Raw genomic sequence first — 14,741 nt, 5'->3', positions numbered from 1 at the left:
TAAAGTTCATCCTCCAGTTCCAAGGATTGCATCAGATCCAAAGAGAGTTCTGGAACTAGCGGTGATGTCTCCATTGCCAATTCTCAGTTTCCACTGTTGTTGTGATATTATGAATGCATTGCATAGATCCACAGTTGGGTCATTTACGAGATCTGAAAAGACATTGCCTAAAGGGGATAAAAAGAATATTCCTGTGAGTCACACTTCTCAGAACTCTACATCTGAGAAACTGAAGCAGTTGGATGAGCTGTCTCAGTTTTCCATGGACCCTTCCTCACTGCCCCCATTTTTGGGCTCCTTCTGTAAAGTTTTTTCACCCTTCACCATTTTCCACATATCAGTTCCTGTAGTTTCACCAATAGTGTCTGTTTGCAAATGTTCTGACAGGGCTATTATTCAACTCAGCAGCTCCATTGGTAACAAACATCTTGGATGCCTCCAACAAAGGGTGGAGAGCACACCTCAACAAATTAGCAGTTTGAGGTCATTGGAGCTCTTAAGAAAAGAGATTACCTATAAACATCCTAGAATTGAGTGATCTGTTTGGCTCTCAAATCTTTTCTACCTCACATCCAGAAAAATGTAGTGGAAGTTGTCACAGACTGTATGCCAGCAGTATATTACATGAACAAACAGAGAGGGGCTCATTGTTCTCAGCCTACCCAAGAAGCAGTCAAATTGGTGTTTCCAGCACAGTAGTTTATCTCACAGCTGTGTATCTAGCAGGAGCCTAACTGAGCAGAGATGTAACAGGATTGCATGATCATTGTTAAAGAAATTGATGATAGATGATATCTTCAACCTGCGAGGGTTCCAGGACATAGATCTTTTTGCTACTAGAAAGAATTTGAAGTGTCACCACTTTTGCTCAAAAGCAGGGAGAGAGTCTGTCTGTATCAGATGCTTTCTCCTAAACTAGGGGAAGGATCAGTTCTTTGTTTCCCCCCACTTTCCTCTCATTCAGAGAATGATAAAGAAGATAAGGCAAGGTAGTAACAGGATAATTCTAGTCGCCCCCCGCCGCCCCCAGACAAGAATAGTTCGTGGATCTTCTTCAACTCTCCAAGGGAATGTACAGACTTCAAAAGACAAAATGAAGGTTATTTATCTATAACAGAGTTCTTTTAGATGGATTCTGCCTATTCACTCTCCCTGCCCACTTTGCCCTTCTCCTCAGAATCCCAATGGAATCTTGAGTCTGAGGAAATCATGATGGAACTTGTTGGCCGAGGGTGCCAAGTGCCCTTTTATATCCTCATCCTCAGAATGTTCAGCAATGGCGGTTGGGGAGGGGTGAGTGCTCCAACAGGCACTCCTATAAGAAGGTTCCACTGTCTGAGCTGCACTGGCTGGCGCATCTCATGAATCCATCTACAAATAAGTAACTTTCATTTCTCCTTCATTTCTCCATTTCCATAAACTTATGCCAATTTATTCATCCATATATATTTCAGGCTTTGGTTTTTTTCCCCTTAGGTGCTTTTTTTCTTGTAATTTTAGAATCTGAGAAAACTGGATACAGTGGCTCTCTAAATAAATTTGTCACCAGCTACCATAATTTTTTCTAGGAAACCAACATCATTCTAAGAGTGTCCCAAAGCTCCATAACAGTTCTGAGTCTCCAATGCAATATTTCAGTCATACACCAGTTTTAACACAATTAATTTCATTGAAGTATAGGAGGAAATTTTCCCAGAGGCAGGTTATCCCATAGCCTGCAGGATTTCTTCCACCTCCTCTGTGGCATTTGGTACTGGCCGCTGTTAGTGACAGGATACTGGACTAGACTAACCACTATTCCAGTATGGCAGTTTCTATGTTCCTATGAACATAAAACAGTTACTGAGTGACAGTGTATGTATTGGTTCTTTAACATTAACAGATATCAGTATTTGTGGGAGAAAATATGCACCTAGCCAAGAGCCTACTAGTTTAACATTGGAGGAGATTTTTTTTATGACCTAATTATCAAAATAAGATTTCTATCTCAACAGACCTTCATTTAACATGAGCATGTGTGGTAACCATAAAATTCAACTTAATGTAATAGTGCATTATGGTAAAAACACCACCTTGTACCAAACTATGACTACTTCATGAATTTATTAACTATAACATTGGAGGGGTACAGATATAAGTGGAATATGGGAGCATTCTATGAAATCCCAGTTACACATTCTAGCCACAAAAATTACTTCATGTGTGCAGTCAATGTAAGCATACTTACTGTGGATCAATTTGTAGAAGCTGGCATTTCATTTCTGCAGTTGATAGTATTGAAAATCTGTAATCTTAAGTATTGTGCTTTGGTTCTCAATTTTTTGTGTAGATTATGGAGCCTTGCTGATCATGCCTTGATTGCTCGCTGTAATATGGAAGAAGCTGTGCGCAGTGTATCTTTCAGTCCTGATGGATCTCAACTAGCTCTTGGAATGAAAGATGGCTCCTTCATTGTTCTCAGAGTAAGGTAGGATAGTGAATTGTATTTCAGCACTGATGACTCTTCTAGTAACTCAAGGCCAAATCCTAAAGTCCTTTATTAATATTTTTTAAATCAATGGGTATATTTTTTGAAAAAAAAAATTGAATAAAAAATTATCAAAGCCTCTAGGTATTTCTCCTCAGTTGACTTTAGAGGTGACTACTTTTAAATAATGTATATTACATCCAAGCTTTAATGTATAATTTTATTTAAATTTAAAGTTAACATAAAATGTCTCTCATGACATCACTAATAATGTTGTCTAAGTTTAAGCTTTCAGACTTAGCATTTTCAAGTGAAAAGCATCTGTCTTGTGGCTTAGTAGCTCTGAAATTAAATACATCTTTTGGGGAACAGAAACCATGTTAATGACATACTAATAGATGCTAGGTTTGAGAAGAACCTCTTCAATCACCAAGTCAATTTCCTGCACGAATATAGGAAAGACTGCTATCTGTAATAGTTTCATTAGTGTTGTCTGCAGGAAAGTTTGCAAACATTTGCATGTTAAGTGAAAATCAAACTTCCCATGTAATAGGACAGCCCCTTTTAACTCTTTAGAATGAATTTTTGTCTATTTCAAAAGCCATATCACAAGGTATTTTTTGTTGGAATAATGGAATGGAAGAAGTGCAACAGCAAGTGAAATATTTAGGTAGGAAGAAAAACCTATAAACAGTGGGAGATCTGTGAAAGTTGCTGTAATGCACTTTTACCATACTGGGACAGATTTTAAAATGTGTACCCACATTTCACCAGCAGAACAGATATATAAATGAAGTTCTCATTTGTGAGCAAAACTCAAGTGACTGTGCATGAGAACAGATTACTAAATATGTAACTACTGCACATGCACATGCTGCTCTGTAAGTTCCATAGGTGTGCATACATATTTTGTGGCTGCAATGAAGGCATATGTATATGAAAAATTGGCCTATTATTTTTTCCCATAAAATAATCCCATATTTTATATAACTCATTATCCAAATGTTTCCAGACTTGATTCTCCACTGCCTTGCAGCTTGTGTAAAGTTGTGAACCACTGTGCTAAGTGAGAGTAAAATGCTACTATCCTCTTTTGATTGTGTTTTACCCTTAATTGCAGAGATGCAAATGGCTATTGTGACAGACCCAGACAGTGGGGTACAAGAGTCTGGAAGAAGGCAAATATACTGGCCACTGGATGAACAATTTTCTGTTCCCTGAGTGGCCAGAGCAGGGGCTGCCCTAGAGCAATCAGGACACCTGGTTTAAAAAGGACCTCCCATCAGATAATAGGGGTGTGTGCAAGGAGCAGGGAGTGAGAAGACGTGCTGCTGGAGGAGTGAAGAGTTCAAGCGTGATCAGGCTTCAGGAGGAAGATCCTGCAGTGAGGATAAAGAAGGTGCTGGGGAAGGCCATGGGGAAGTAGCCCAGGGAGTTGTAGCTGTCACGCAGCTGATACAGGGAACATTGTAGACAGCTTCTATCCACAGGGCCCTGGGCTGGAACCCGGTGTAGAGGGTGGGCCCAGGTTCCCCCATCCCCCCAGCTCCTGATCGGACACAGGAAGAGTTGACCTGATCTGTGAGAAACACCAGAAGGGAAGGTCTAAATTGGAAAGGGATCTGGCCTGTCCCTGACCCACCAGGTGGGACACAGAGATTGTGGGGATTGTTCTCCATTTCCCCCATGGTGGCCAGTGATGAGGTTAGCTGAGTGGATGGCAGGTTTGAGCCACTAGCAAAAGTAGCCAAGCTGAGGGCTGCCGTGAATCTCTGAGGTGAGCAAATCCGCCTATAAGACAGGACCCACCAAGGCAGAGGAGGAACTTTGTCTCACTATACAAGGTGCAGAAGCAATCCACAATCAGAACCTCCATTTTTCTGCTTCATGTTATGTGAAATAGAAAAAATTACCCATTCATTTCTATGGAAAGCCAAAGCAATATAACATGTCCATCTTACTGAGCACTCTTTACTCCAGGAAGACTTTCATTTATGTCAACAAAGGTTTTGCATGAGTAAAAGATTCTGAATAGGGCCCTAATAAATCATTTATTATTGAGGTTGGTGGATAAAAGAATTAAAAATGAGTACATAATAGAAGTAAAATGCATGATATTGTTATGCAGTCAAGGCTTTTTAATAGGAAGAAAGGAACACTTCTTTGGATACTTGAAGTACACATCCCAAATACATAAGTATTCCTCACCCAGTGAAGATTTGCAAAAGGTGTGCACTAAGAGGGTATTAATAATCTTACGGCTGGGAGAGCATAAACAGTGAAGAAAACCCAGGGAGATCTGTCAGCTATTCTCTAACACAAAAATGACTTTTAAACTTCTAAATTTGTTCAGCTGTATAGTCATACAATTTTTATTTAAGTCATTAAAAGTACTGCCACATAATAGTACTAGCACAGACTTTTACAAAGCTTAATTTTTAAATAATGTAGTAATATTACATTAAAACTCCTTTTAAAAGATCAGTTTCATTCTCTGGCAATTAATCTCGTCTCTGGCTCACGGTAATCTTGTTTTTGATGATTTGGCTGGCATTTAACATTATTCATGATTCTGATGTTAGATACTGGTAATAACAAATCCTGGATCCATTATTCTAGTCTTAAAAAAATGACAATGTTTGTGTGGGAAACCCTAAGTGTAAGTGTTTCTCCATCTATTCCTGTTCCAAGATTTCTTGGAAGATGAGCAATTCTGCAAACCCTGAACGCAGGAAACTATGGGTTCTGGCAATATATTTTTCTTTTTTTTTTAGGGTCAAATTCTGATCCAAATGGACTCTGTGGCATGGAGCTCTCAGAATCTCAGTGATTTGGGCCCTGTGGCCATAAACAGGAAATCTAGAGGGTGGCATTTCCTGTTGTGGAGTGGTTAAGTGCTGTAGTCACTACTAAACTATTGCATTGAGTTGGTAGAACATATTTTGTCAAAACACTTTTTCAAGAAAAAATGGTTCTTTGAGATGTGTTGCACATGTCCATTCCGCTGCAGGTGTGTGCAAGCCCACTTGTCAGAGATTTTTCCCTTGGTGGTACCATGCAAAAGTATAAAGGGCAGAGCTGCCTCTGACCTCTCCTCCCCCCCCCCCCCCGCAGCAGTTCCTTCTTACCACCTGTGACAGTTGTAGGAATGTGTGGTCTTGCTATTGCAAAATTTCCCCTCATATTTGTATGTAGTTGGTACTTGTTTTTTAGTTTAGACTGTTTGGTAGATATAGAAATATTGTTTTTTAAAGTGTTTTTAAAGCTTCAATTCCCACTGCTGAGTCCCAGAGGTAGGGCATGGCAAGGTCCACGGGTTTCAAGCCCTGCCCTTCCTGCAAGAAACCAATGCCTGTGAGTGACCTGCACTCAGGATACCATGGGGAGACTTACATCAGGATCGGTTTCAAATTTGCAGGGACTTTAACCCAAAAACCAAGAAAAACAGGGAGGCCAGACTCAAGTTTCTTCTGATGGAGGCAGCCCTGCATCAACCCTTAGAGCCTTCGGAGTGGGTACTGAGTGCATCTGCATCCATCAGAAGTATTCCCTCTGTTTTGATTGAGCTTTGGGGCCTATTGCCCTCCCTAGTAGTGTGGGAGAGACACCAGAAGAAGGCATTTAAGGGCCCAGTCTCTGGGAGATTGAGGTCCCCAGCACCTAAGTCCAGCAGGCACATGGACAAGCACAACAGAGTGCACTCAAGGCCAAGGCACTTTCCAAGGCAGTCATCTGCTCAGCAGGGACTGTCAACTCTGGCACTGGCACCATTGAGATTGGCTCCCAAAGTGGCTCCATTTAGTTCAATAGTACTGTTCCGGTACCGTCTACTCTGGCTTATGTGACAGCATGGGATCTGGTGATTCTCAGTGTGCCGGCTTTGCCAGCGATCCAATAATCTTCTTGCCCAGTACCAGTGCCCACTGTAACTTTATTGACTTTGTCCCAGCATGCGGTACTGTGGGTGCCTCTAGTACTCCGTGTATGTCTTCATGTGGTACTTTCAAGAAGGAAGCCAGCCATGATCTCACTGATAGCACCATCTCCAGGTTCCCAACCTTGATCTTGGGCAATGATTGGAATAGCCCCTACTTGGTTAGAGGAGGCTGGTTCATTTTCAAACTCCGAGTTTGGCTCCCGTGTGTCGCAGCCAGACCATGAACCATTCCCCTTCCACAGCCTACCATCCTTGGTATTCCTTTGAGGCTCCATCTTGGCCATCAACCAGAGACCATTGACTGGGAAGTAGTTGGGCTCTGAGACCTTACCAATAGACATTTTGGACCCCTTAGGTTTTTTTTTCCTTCCTCCAGGTTGTCTCCACACCCTTCCTACTCTGCTTCATCAAGTAGGCACCAAGATTTACCACACCAGGTGCAGAGGGAGGCCACTCTCAGCAACAGTCTCAGTACCGAGCAGGAGGAAATTCTCCCTTTAGAGGAATTGAAGAAGGCTCCACTACAGCCAGTTTTGGCTTTCTCCTCTTTCATCACCTGATGAGGCAGTGGTATCAGAAAGTTCCTCACTTCCCCCTGAGGATTATAGGCTCATCAGGACTTGTTCAAGAGGGTGACTTCCTCTCTGGATATCCAGGTGGAAGAGGTTGGAGAAAGGTCTTACAGGCTGGTTAACGTCTTAGCTTCTGTGGAACCATCGAGAGTAGTGCTTCCAATTAATGAAGCTATCTTGAGCCCACCGAAGTGTTGTGACAAACTCCATCTTCGCTCCTCCCACCTAGCAGAAAGGGCCAAGCACAGATATTCTGTCCTCTCAGAGGGATTTGAACATTTTTACACCACCCCACTCCGGGATTGGTGGTAGTCTGAGCTGCCAATGAGAGAGAATATAGTGGCAGCAGGCATCTACCCCCAAAGGAAAGGATGCAAAGAAGTTAGATCTCTTTAGCAAAAACTTTAGCAAAGCTCTTGATACGGTCTCCCACAGTATTCTTGCCAGCAAGTTAAATAAGTATGGATTGGATGAATGGACTATAAAGTGGATAGAAAACTGGCTAGATTGTCGGGCTCAATGGGTAGTGATCAATGGTTCAATGTCTAGTTGGCAGCTGGTATCAAATGGAGTGCCCCAGGGGTTGGTCCTGGGGCCGGTTTTGTTCAACATCTTTATTAATGATCTGGAGGATGGGATAGATTGCACCCTCAGCAAGTTCGTGGATGACACTAAGCTGGGGGGAGATATGCTGGAGGATAGGGCTAGGGTCCAGAGTGACCTAGACAAATTGGAGGATTGGGCCAAAAGAAATCCGATGAGGTTCAACCAGGAAAAATGCAGAGTTTTGCACTTAGGAGCCATTCCCCTTCCACAGCCTACCATCCTTGGTATTCCTTTGAGGCTCCATCTTGGCCATCAACCAGAGACCATTGACTGGGAAGTAGTTGGGCTCTGAGACCTTAGGGGAGTGCATGTAATAGTTCCTGGGAAGAATCCCATGCACTACTACAGACTAGGGACCGACTGGCTAAGTAGCAGTTCTGCAGAAAAGAACCTGGGGATTACAGTGGATGAGAAGCTGGATATGAGTCAACAGTGTGCCCTTGTTGCCAAGAAGGCTAACGTCATATTGGGCTGCATTAGTAGGAGCATTGCCAGCAGATCGAGGGACGTGATTTCCCCCTCTATTCGGCACTGGTGAGGCCACATCTGGAGTATTGGATCCAGTTTTGGGCCCCCCACTACAGAAAGGATGTGGACAAATTGGAGAGAGTCCAGCGGAGGGCAATGAAAATGATTAGGGGGCTGGGGCACATGACTTACGAGGAGAGGCTGAGGGAACTGGGCTTGTTTAGTCTGCAGAAGAGAAGAGTGAGGGGGGATTTGATAGCAGCCTTCAACTACCTGAAGGGGGGTTCCAAAGAGGAGAGAACTTGGCTATTCTCAGTGGTGGCAGATGACAGAACAAGTAACAATGGTCTCAAGTTACAGAGGGGGAGCGTAGCGGGACCCCACTCCAGTTTGGAAGGGGTTAAAAACAGCCCTGGGAAAGGGCTGCCCCGGGGAGCCAATCATGAGCGGGCTTGAGGCAGCCAATCAGAGCCCGGCTGGGCCAATATAAGAAGGGATCCTGGGGAGAAGGAGTGGAGCAAGAAGGACCTAGCTGCCTGGTAGAGACATGGGTACCTTGGACAGAGCAGTACTGGGAAAGGGCAGGCTGAGCTGGGGAGCTCTGGCCTGGCAACCTCCCAGGATGAGGCCTTGCAGCAAAGGCCTGAGGAGGTACTAGGGCTGCAGGGAGGCAGCCAGGGCAAGAAAAGGCAACATGTCCAACCACCTTGCTATTGATGAGTGGCTTTTTCAGACTGCAGGTTGCCCCTGAGAGAAGGGCCTAGATTATGACTGGAAGTAGCCGCTGAGGCAAGGTGGGTATAGGGGGGTTGGGGTTCCCCTGAGAAGGGAGACCCAGAGTGTGGGGACACTGCCAAGAGGCAGCACCCCAAGGTAAGAGGCACCGTGGTTCGGATGGGACGCGGGGCCTGAACTGGTGGAGATAAAGAGACTGCAGAGGGGCAGGTAAGGGCAGGGGAGAAACTGGACAGAGGAGGGCACTCCTGAGCTGTATGAGCTAATTCCCAGACTGACCAGCAAGAGGCACTGCGCCGATGAGTCAGCGCTGTTACAGGGAGGTCTAGGTTGGATATTAGAAAACACTATTTCACTAGGAGGGTGGTGAAGCACTGGAATGGGTTACCTAGGGAGGTGGTGGAATCTCCATCCTTAGAGATTTTTAAGGCCCTACTTGACAAAAGCCTGGCTGGGATGATTTAGTTGGTGTTGGTCCTGCTTTGAGCAGGGGGTTGGACTAGATGACCTCCTGAGGTCTCTTCCAACTCTAATCTTCTATGATTCTTTGGCAGAAAACTTTATTTGACACCAGATCTGCAGCTCAGGACTGGTAAACAGCAAGCTTTGCTGGACCATTATGACTGTAGCTTCTGGGACAATATATTATAATGTAAAGACAAATTGCCAGAGGATGCAAGGAATTTCACAGATGAGTGTGAATTAGTAGCCCAAATCTCATTTTAGGTGGGTTTGGACACTGTTGACTGCAGATAGAGCCATGGCATCGGCCATTATGATGTGCAGATACTGGTGGCTCCAGTCATTGGGTCTTCCTCAAGAGGTCCAACAGACCATATAGGACTTGTCCTTTGAGGGGTTGCAACTCTCCTCTGAGCAGACAGATGGCAAGCTGCGTAGCCTCTAGGCTGATGCTCAAATCTTTGGGCATTTATACACCTACACCAAAGAGGAAGCTGTTCTGTCCTCAGCAGCCTCACCATTATCCTGCTTTCATGCCTTGTCACCAAGACTTAGCCAGAAAAAAAGTGCAGAAGACTACCCACTCCTTTTGCCTCAGCTCCTCATTAACCCACACAGCCCGGGAATTCTAAGTAAATATTTGCATGTGTTTGTCGAGAACACCCTCCCAGTTTCCAGAATGCCAGCCTCTCTTAGAACACTGTTTGCCAACCAGGTCTCCAACTATGTGGGTGCTTGGTCCTGCATCACTACAGACCAGTGAGTCTTAAGCATGGAAGAATTAGGATACAGTCTTCAATTTCTTTTTATCCCCACTTCTACCCTCCTTCTCCATCCCTTTTCAGGACCACTCTCACCAGGCGATCCTCCTTCAGGAGGTGTAATCTCTCCTCCAGCTGGGAGTCATAGAGGAAGTTCCTCAGTTATGCAGAGGGAAGAAGTTTTATTCCCACTATTTTCTGATCCCAAAAGCAAAGGGAAGACTCAGACCCATACTAGTCCTGTGGCAGCTCAACAAACATCTGAAGAAAATAAACTTTCATATGGTCACACTGGCTTCCATTATCTCCTCCCTTGACCCTGGAGATTGGTATGCTTCCCTTGTCCTAAAAAACTTGTATTTTCACATGGCAATACATCAAAGCCACAGAAAATTCCTCAGGTTTTTGGTAAATCAATCCCACTACCAGTTCACAATATTATTGGTTGGCCTGTCCACAGCTCCATGGGTGTTCACAAAGTACTACATTACAGTGGTGGCAGTATTCCTGAAGAAGTCAGGAGTTCAAGTTCTTCCCTACCTGGACAACTGGCTCAGTACTGTTCAGTGTGTCTGTCATCCAGTACACCTTCAATGTGCTAGGGTTGCTCATCAACATACAAAAGTCAATCCTGTCTCCTGTAGAAAATGTAGAATTTATAGGAGCAGTCTTGAACTTTATGGAACCCAAGGCCTTCCTTTCACAGATAAGATTCCAGACTATGCTGGCCATTGTGTTAGACCTGAAGGCCAATGATAGTATGCACTTGCCTCAAACTTCTGGGGCAATTGGCCTCATACACTTATGTAGTTTAATTTGCCAGGCTCTGTCTCTGGAAGCTGCAAAGGTGGCTGGCATCGGTGTAATTTACAATTTGTCTTCCCCTAGACATGGTGGTTTAGGAGCTCACTCAAATCTTGGCCTCTCTAGACTGGTGGAGAGACCCTTCAAGGTGTGTGTGTATAGAAGGGTTCTGTTTGCTCTTCCTTAACCATCTTTGACCATAGCTATGGACACATCTGCCCTAGGTTGAGGGGCTCACTTGTGGTCCCTGAAACTCAAAGTTTATGATCCGCTCAGGATTTAACCCTACATATAAAATGTCAGTGAACTAAGGACCATCTGGCTAGCATATCAAGCCTTCCTTCCCCATAACAAGGGAAGAAATCTTCTCATACTTGCAGACAATACAGCTGCCGTGTTCTATGAGAACAGACAAAGAGGGGCATGGTCAACTTGCCAGGATGCAATGTGGCTGTGGTACTTTTGTATTGCTAACTCAATCCATCTCAAAGCCTCTCACCCTTCCAGGTGTTCAAAACAATCTTGCAGATGGATTAAGCAGATCTTTTACCAGTAACCATGGTCTCTCCTACCAGACACAGCCAGATACATTTTCCAACTGTGGGAGACTCCCCATATAGACCTGTTTTAACAAAAGTCAACAGGAAGTGTCGTCAGTTTTGTTCTTGAGCAGGTCACAGCCCACAGTCTCTGATGGATGCTTTCCTGTTGCCTTGGACAGACAGGCTCCCATATGCATTTCCCCCAGTTTCACTTCTATCCAGAATGTTGTTGAAAATCAGGCAGAACCATGCTCGAGTCATACTCATAGATCCAGTATGATCTCAGCAACATTGGTTTTCTACTAAGCTGACCCTTTTATATGGAGCCTTATTGCCACTACCAACTGGACTCAGACCTGATCTCTCAGGACCATGGTCACCTCCTCCACACTAACCTGCAGGCCCTCCATCTGATAGTCTAGCTGCTCCATGGCTAACAGGAGGAGGTTTGTTCAAAGGGGATTCAAGTTGTACTTGTAAATAGTAAAAAGCCTTCTCCTGGGTTTATTTACCTGGCAAAGTGTAAGAGATCCTCCATTTGCTCCCAGCAAAAAGGCATTCACTCTGTCTGGGCTCTGCTCCACCGTGTGTTGGACTATTTGTTACACTTGAAACAACAAGGTCTTGCCATTAGTTCCATCAAGGTCTATCTGGCAGCTAAAACAACGAGGAGTCCTTGTGGCACCTGTCACTTATTGATAATTGTTCATTTTTCTCCAATCCTTTGACAGTTAGCTTCGTGCAGGGTTTATATGCTCAAGTACAGGATCCTATTCCCCCTTAAGACTTAAACCTGGCATTAGAAAAGCTAATGGGTCCTCCTTTTGAATCATTGGCTAGCTATTTATTGCTCCATCTCTCTATAAAGATAGACTTTTTTGATGCAATCACCTCAGCCAGGAGAGCGAGTGAATTACAAGTACTAGTTTCTGGACCTCCATATACAATCTTCTACAAAAACAAACCCTCATTTGAAATTTCTCACCAAGGTGGACCTCACTTCCACATTAATCAGGCAATATATTTACCAACTTTTCCCCCCTAAGCCTCATAATCATAGGGATGAGGAGACGCTCCACACATTAGACATTAGAGGAGTGTTAGCATTTTACCTGGACAGGACTAAACCATTTAGGCCATTTTCTCAAATTGTTCCTGGCAATTACAGACAGAATGAAGGGCCTTCTTCTTGTATTCATTTGTGCTGTGACTTGGCTGATGTTCTGCCACTGAATAGAATGCTAGCACGTTCAACCAGATCTCCTGCAGCTTTTCTGGGCCAGCTGCCTAGTCTGGACATTTGCAAAGCAGCAACTTGGTCATCAGTTCATACCTTTGCTTCACTTTATGCCATCTCTCAGCAGTCTAGCAATGATGCCAGGTTTGGACATGTGGTCCTTCAATCATTATTCAGATAGATTCTGATTCTACCTCCTGATCAAACTACTTGTGAGTCACCTAAAGTGGAATGGACATGTGCAATCACTTGGAGAAGAAAGCAGTTCCTAACATGTCCTGTAACTGATGTCCTTTGAGATGTGTTGCACTTGTCCATTCCATGACCGATCCTCCTTCTTCTCTCTGTCTGAATCTTCTAGAAGGAAGGACCTGAGGAGGGTTGGGGGAAGCTCTGCCTTTGTAGCTTCGAATGGTGGCATGAGGCAGCAGAAAATGGACATACTGCTCTGATGATTATTGCTGAGAGAAAAACCCCCAACAACTGTGCACTGGGTATGCACACACCTGAAGTGGAATGAAAATGTGCAACACATCTCAAAGAACAACAGTTACAGGACAGGTTCATAACCAATTTCTTTATGACAAAATGGAAATATTCAAACAAATAATGTGTTTTCTTTGACAATTTTGGAGTGTTTGTTTGAAAAACCAAAACCCGACATTTTTTCAGATTTTGGGTTTTCAAGTAATACCCAAAACATTTTGATGAAACATTTCAATGAAAAGAAATTGTTTTCTTGTGGAGGAAAAAAAATCATTCCTTGACCAGCTTCACCACTAATACCACCAAATCCCACAGTCTATTCCTACTCTTAATGTTGTTTATTCTCCTCTCTGAATTCTGTGATAGATCTGCAACAAGAAAAGTCTCATTAAAGTTTATTCAAATTTATAAACTTTGAGGCCATGTAGCAGTAATGAAGCAAACTAAAAACTACATTATTTTAAAAATGTTAAAAGTTCCATGAGGTAACACAAGCAGCTTCATCTCCAAAAATCTTCCTTAGTGCCCCAGTCTATAATATAACCAGTATAATGCTGACTGGCTTTGATACTAAGTAGTCTCTTGTACAGAAAAAACCTAACTTATACTACTATAATGGCAAACAGTGGGCTACTGAGTTACATTACATCCCCAAATATACTTTACATAACTTAGAGTAACAGTTCATATTTTGACTTCATAATTTTCTTTCTAATGAAAAACATTTACAAAGAGGTATAGTCATTTCTCTTTCTAAACTAGAAAAAAACAAGATGAAAGCAGTTAATTGGCCATGAGGAGTATAACAAAGAGAATCATAAATGTTTATAAATGTCAAGTCAAAATGGTAAAGTCACTTTCCTAGACATAAACCTGTTTGTTTTGCTTTAAAACTTGTGAGTATAGACAGTAAGAGCAACAGAGACTTTTCAGAATGGAGGATTCTGACTTCTGAAGTCCGATTTTGCTTTTAGAAAGTGTTTAGTATGTCTGTCTTAATTTAAATATTTTTGTGTTTCATACTTACAAGTCCATAATCTATATTCTTGCTCTTGGTTCTTTCAGAGATATGACAGAGGTAGTTCATATTAAAGACCGAAAGGAAGTGATTCATGAAATGAAATTTTCACCAGATGGCTCTTATCTTGCTGTGGGTTCTAATGATGGCCTTGTGGATATCTATGCAGTTGCTCAACGATACAAGAAGATAGGAGAATGCAACAAGTCTTCTAGTTTTATTACTCATATTGACTGGTCTGTGGATAGTAAATTCTTGCAAAGCAATGATGGTGCAGGAGAGCGACTGTTCTACAAAATGCCATGTAAGTTCAGAGAAGTTAGATTTATGAACAAATAAGCTAGTTTTATGGTTTCTAAGAGGACAATACAATATGTGTATTCAAATTTTACATCTCAAAGCAGAAATACTTGTTTATTATTTACCTAAATATCTATTGTTTACTTATAAAATCAGATATATTTACAATTCATATTAATCTGGGGGGAGGGATAGCTCAGTGGTTTGAGCATTGGCCTGCTAACCCCAGGGTTGTGAGTTCAATCCTTGAGGGGGCCACTTAGGGATCTGGGGCAAAATTAGTACTTGGTCCTGCTAGTGAAGGCAGGGGGCTGGACTCAATGACCTTTCAAGGTTCCTTCCAGTT

The 14,741-nt window shown here is 43.0% G+C and overlaps 1 protein-coding gene across 2 annotated transcripts in view; it reads left to right on the top strand.

Annotated features, from left to right (window-relative positions):
- EML6 (EMAP like 6) overlaps positions 1-14,741 on the top strand; it is a 360,064-nt gene that overhangs the window by 193,709 nt on the left and 151,614 nt on the right. For both annotated transcript variants that reach the window (XM_054023674.1, XM_054023673.1), the window contains exons 9-10: positions 2,330-2,467; positions 14,143-14,399. In XM_054023674.1, the coding sequence (XP_053879649.1) occupies positions 2,330-2,467; positions 14,143-14,399 (395 nt within the window). The remainder of the gene's footprint in view (positions 1-2,329; positions 2,468-14,142; positions 14,400-14,741) is intronic.

This window comes from Malaclemys terrapin, chromosome 3 (genome assembly GCF_027887155.1).
Source record: "Malaclemys terrapin pileata isolate rMalTer1 chromosome 3, rMalTer1.hap1, whole genome shotgun sequence".
In the NCBI taxonomy this organism is placed as follows: domain Eukaryota; kingdom Metazoa; phylum Chordata; order Testudines; family Emydidae; genus Malaclemys; species Malaclemys terrapin.
The sequence above is the reverse complement of the archived record's forward strand: the minus strand, read 5'-3'. Positions and strand labels throughout refer to the sequence as shown.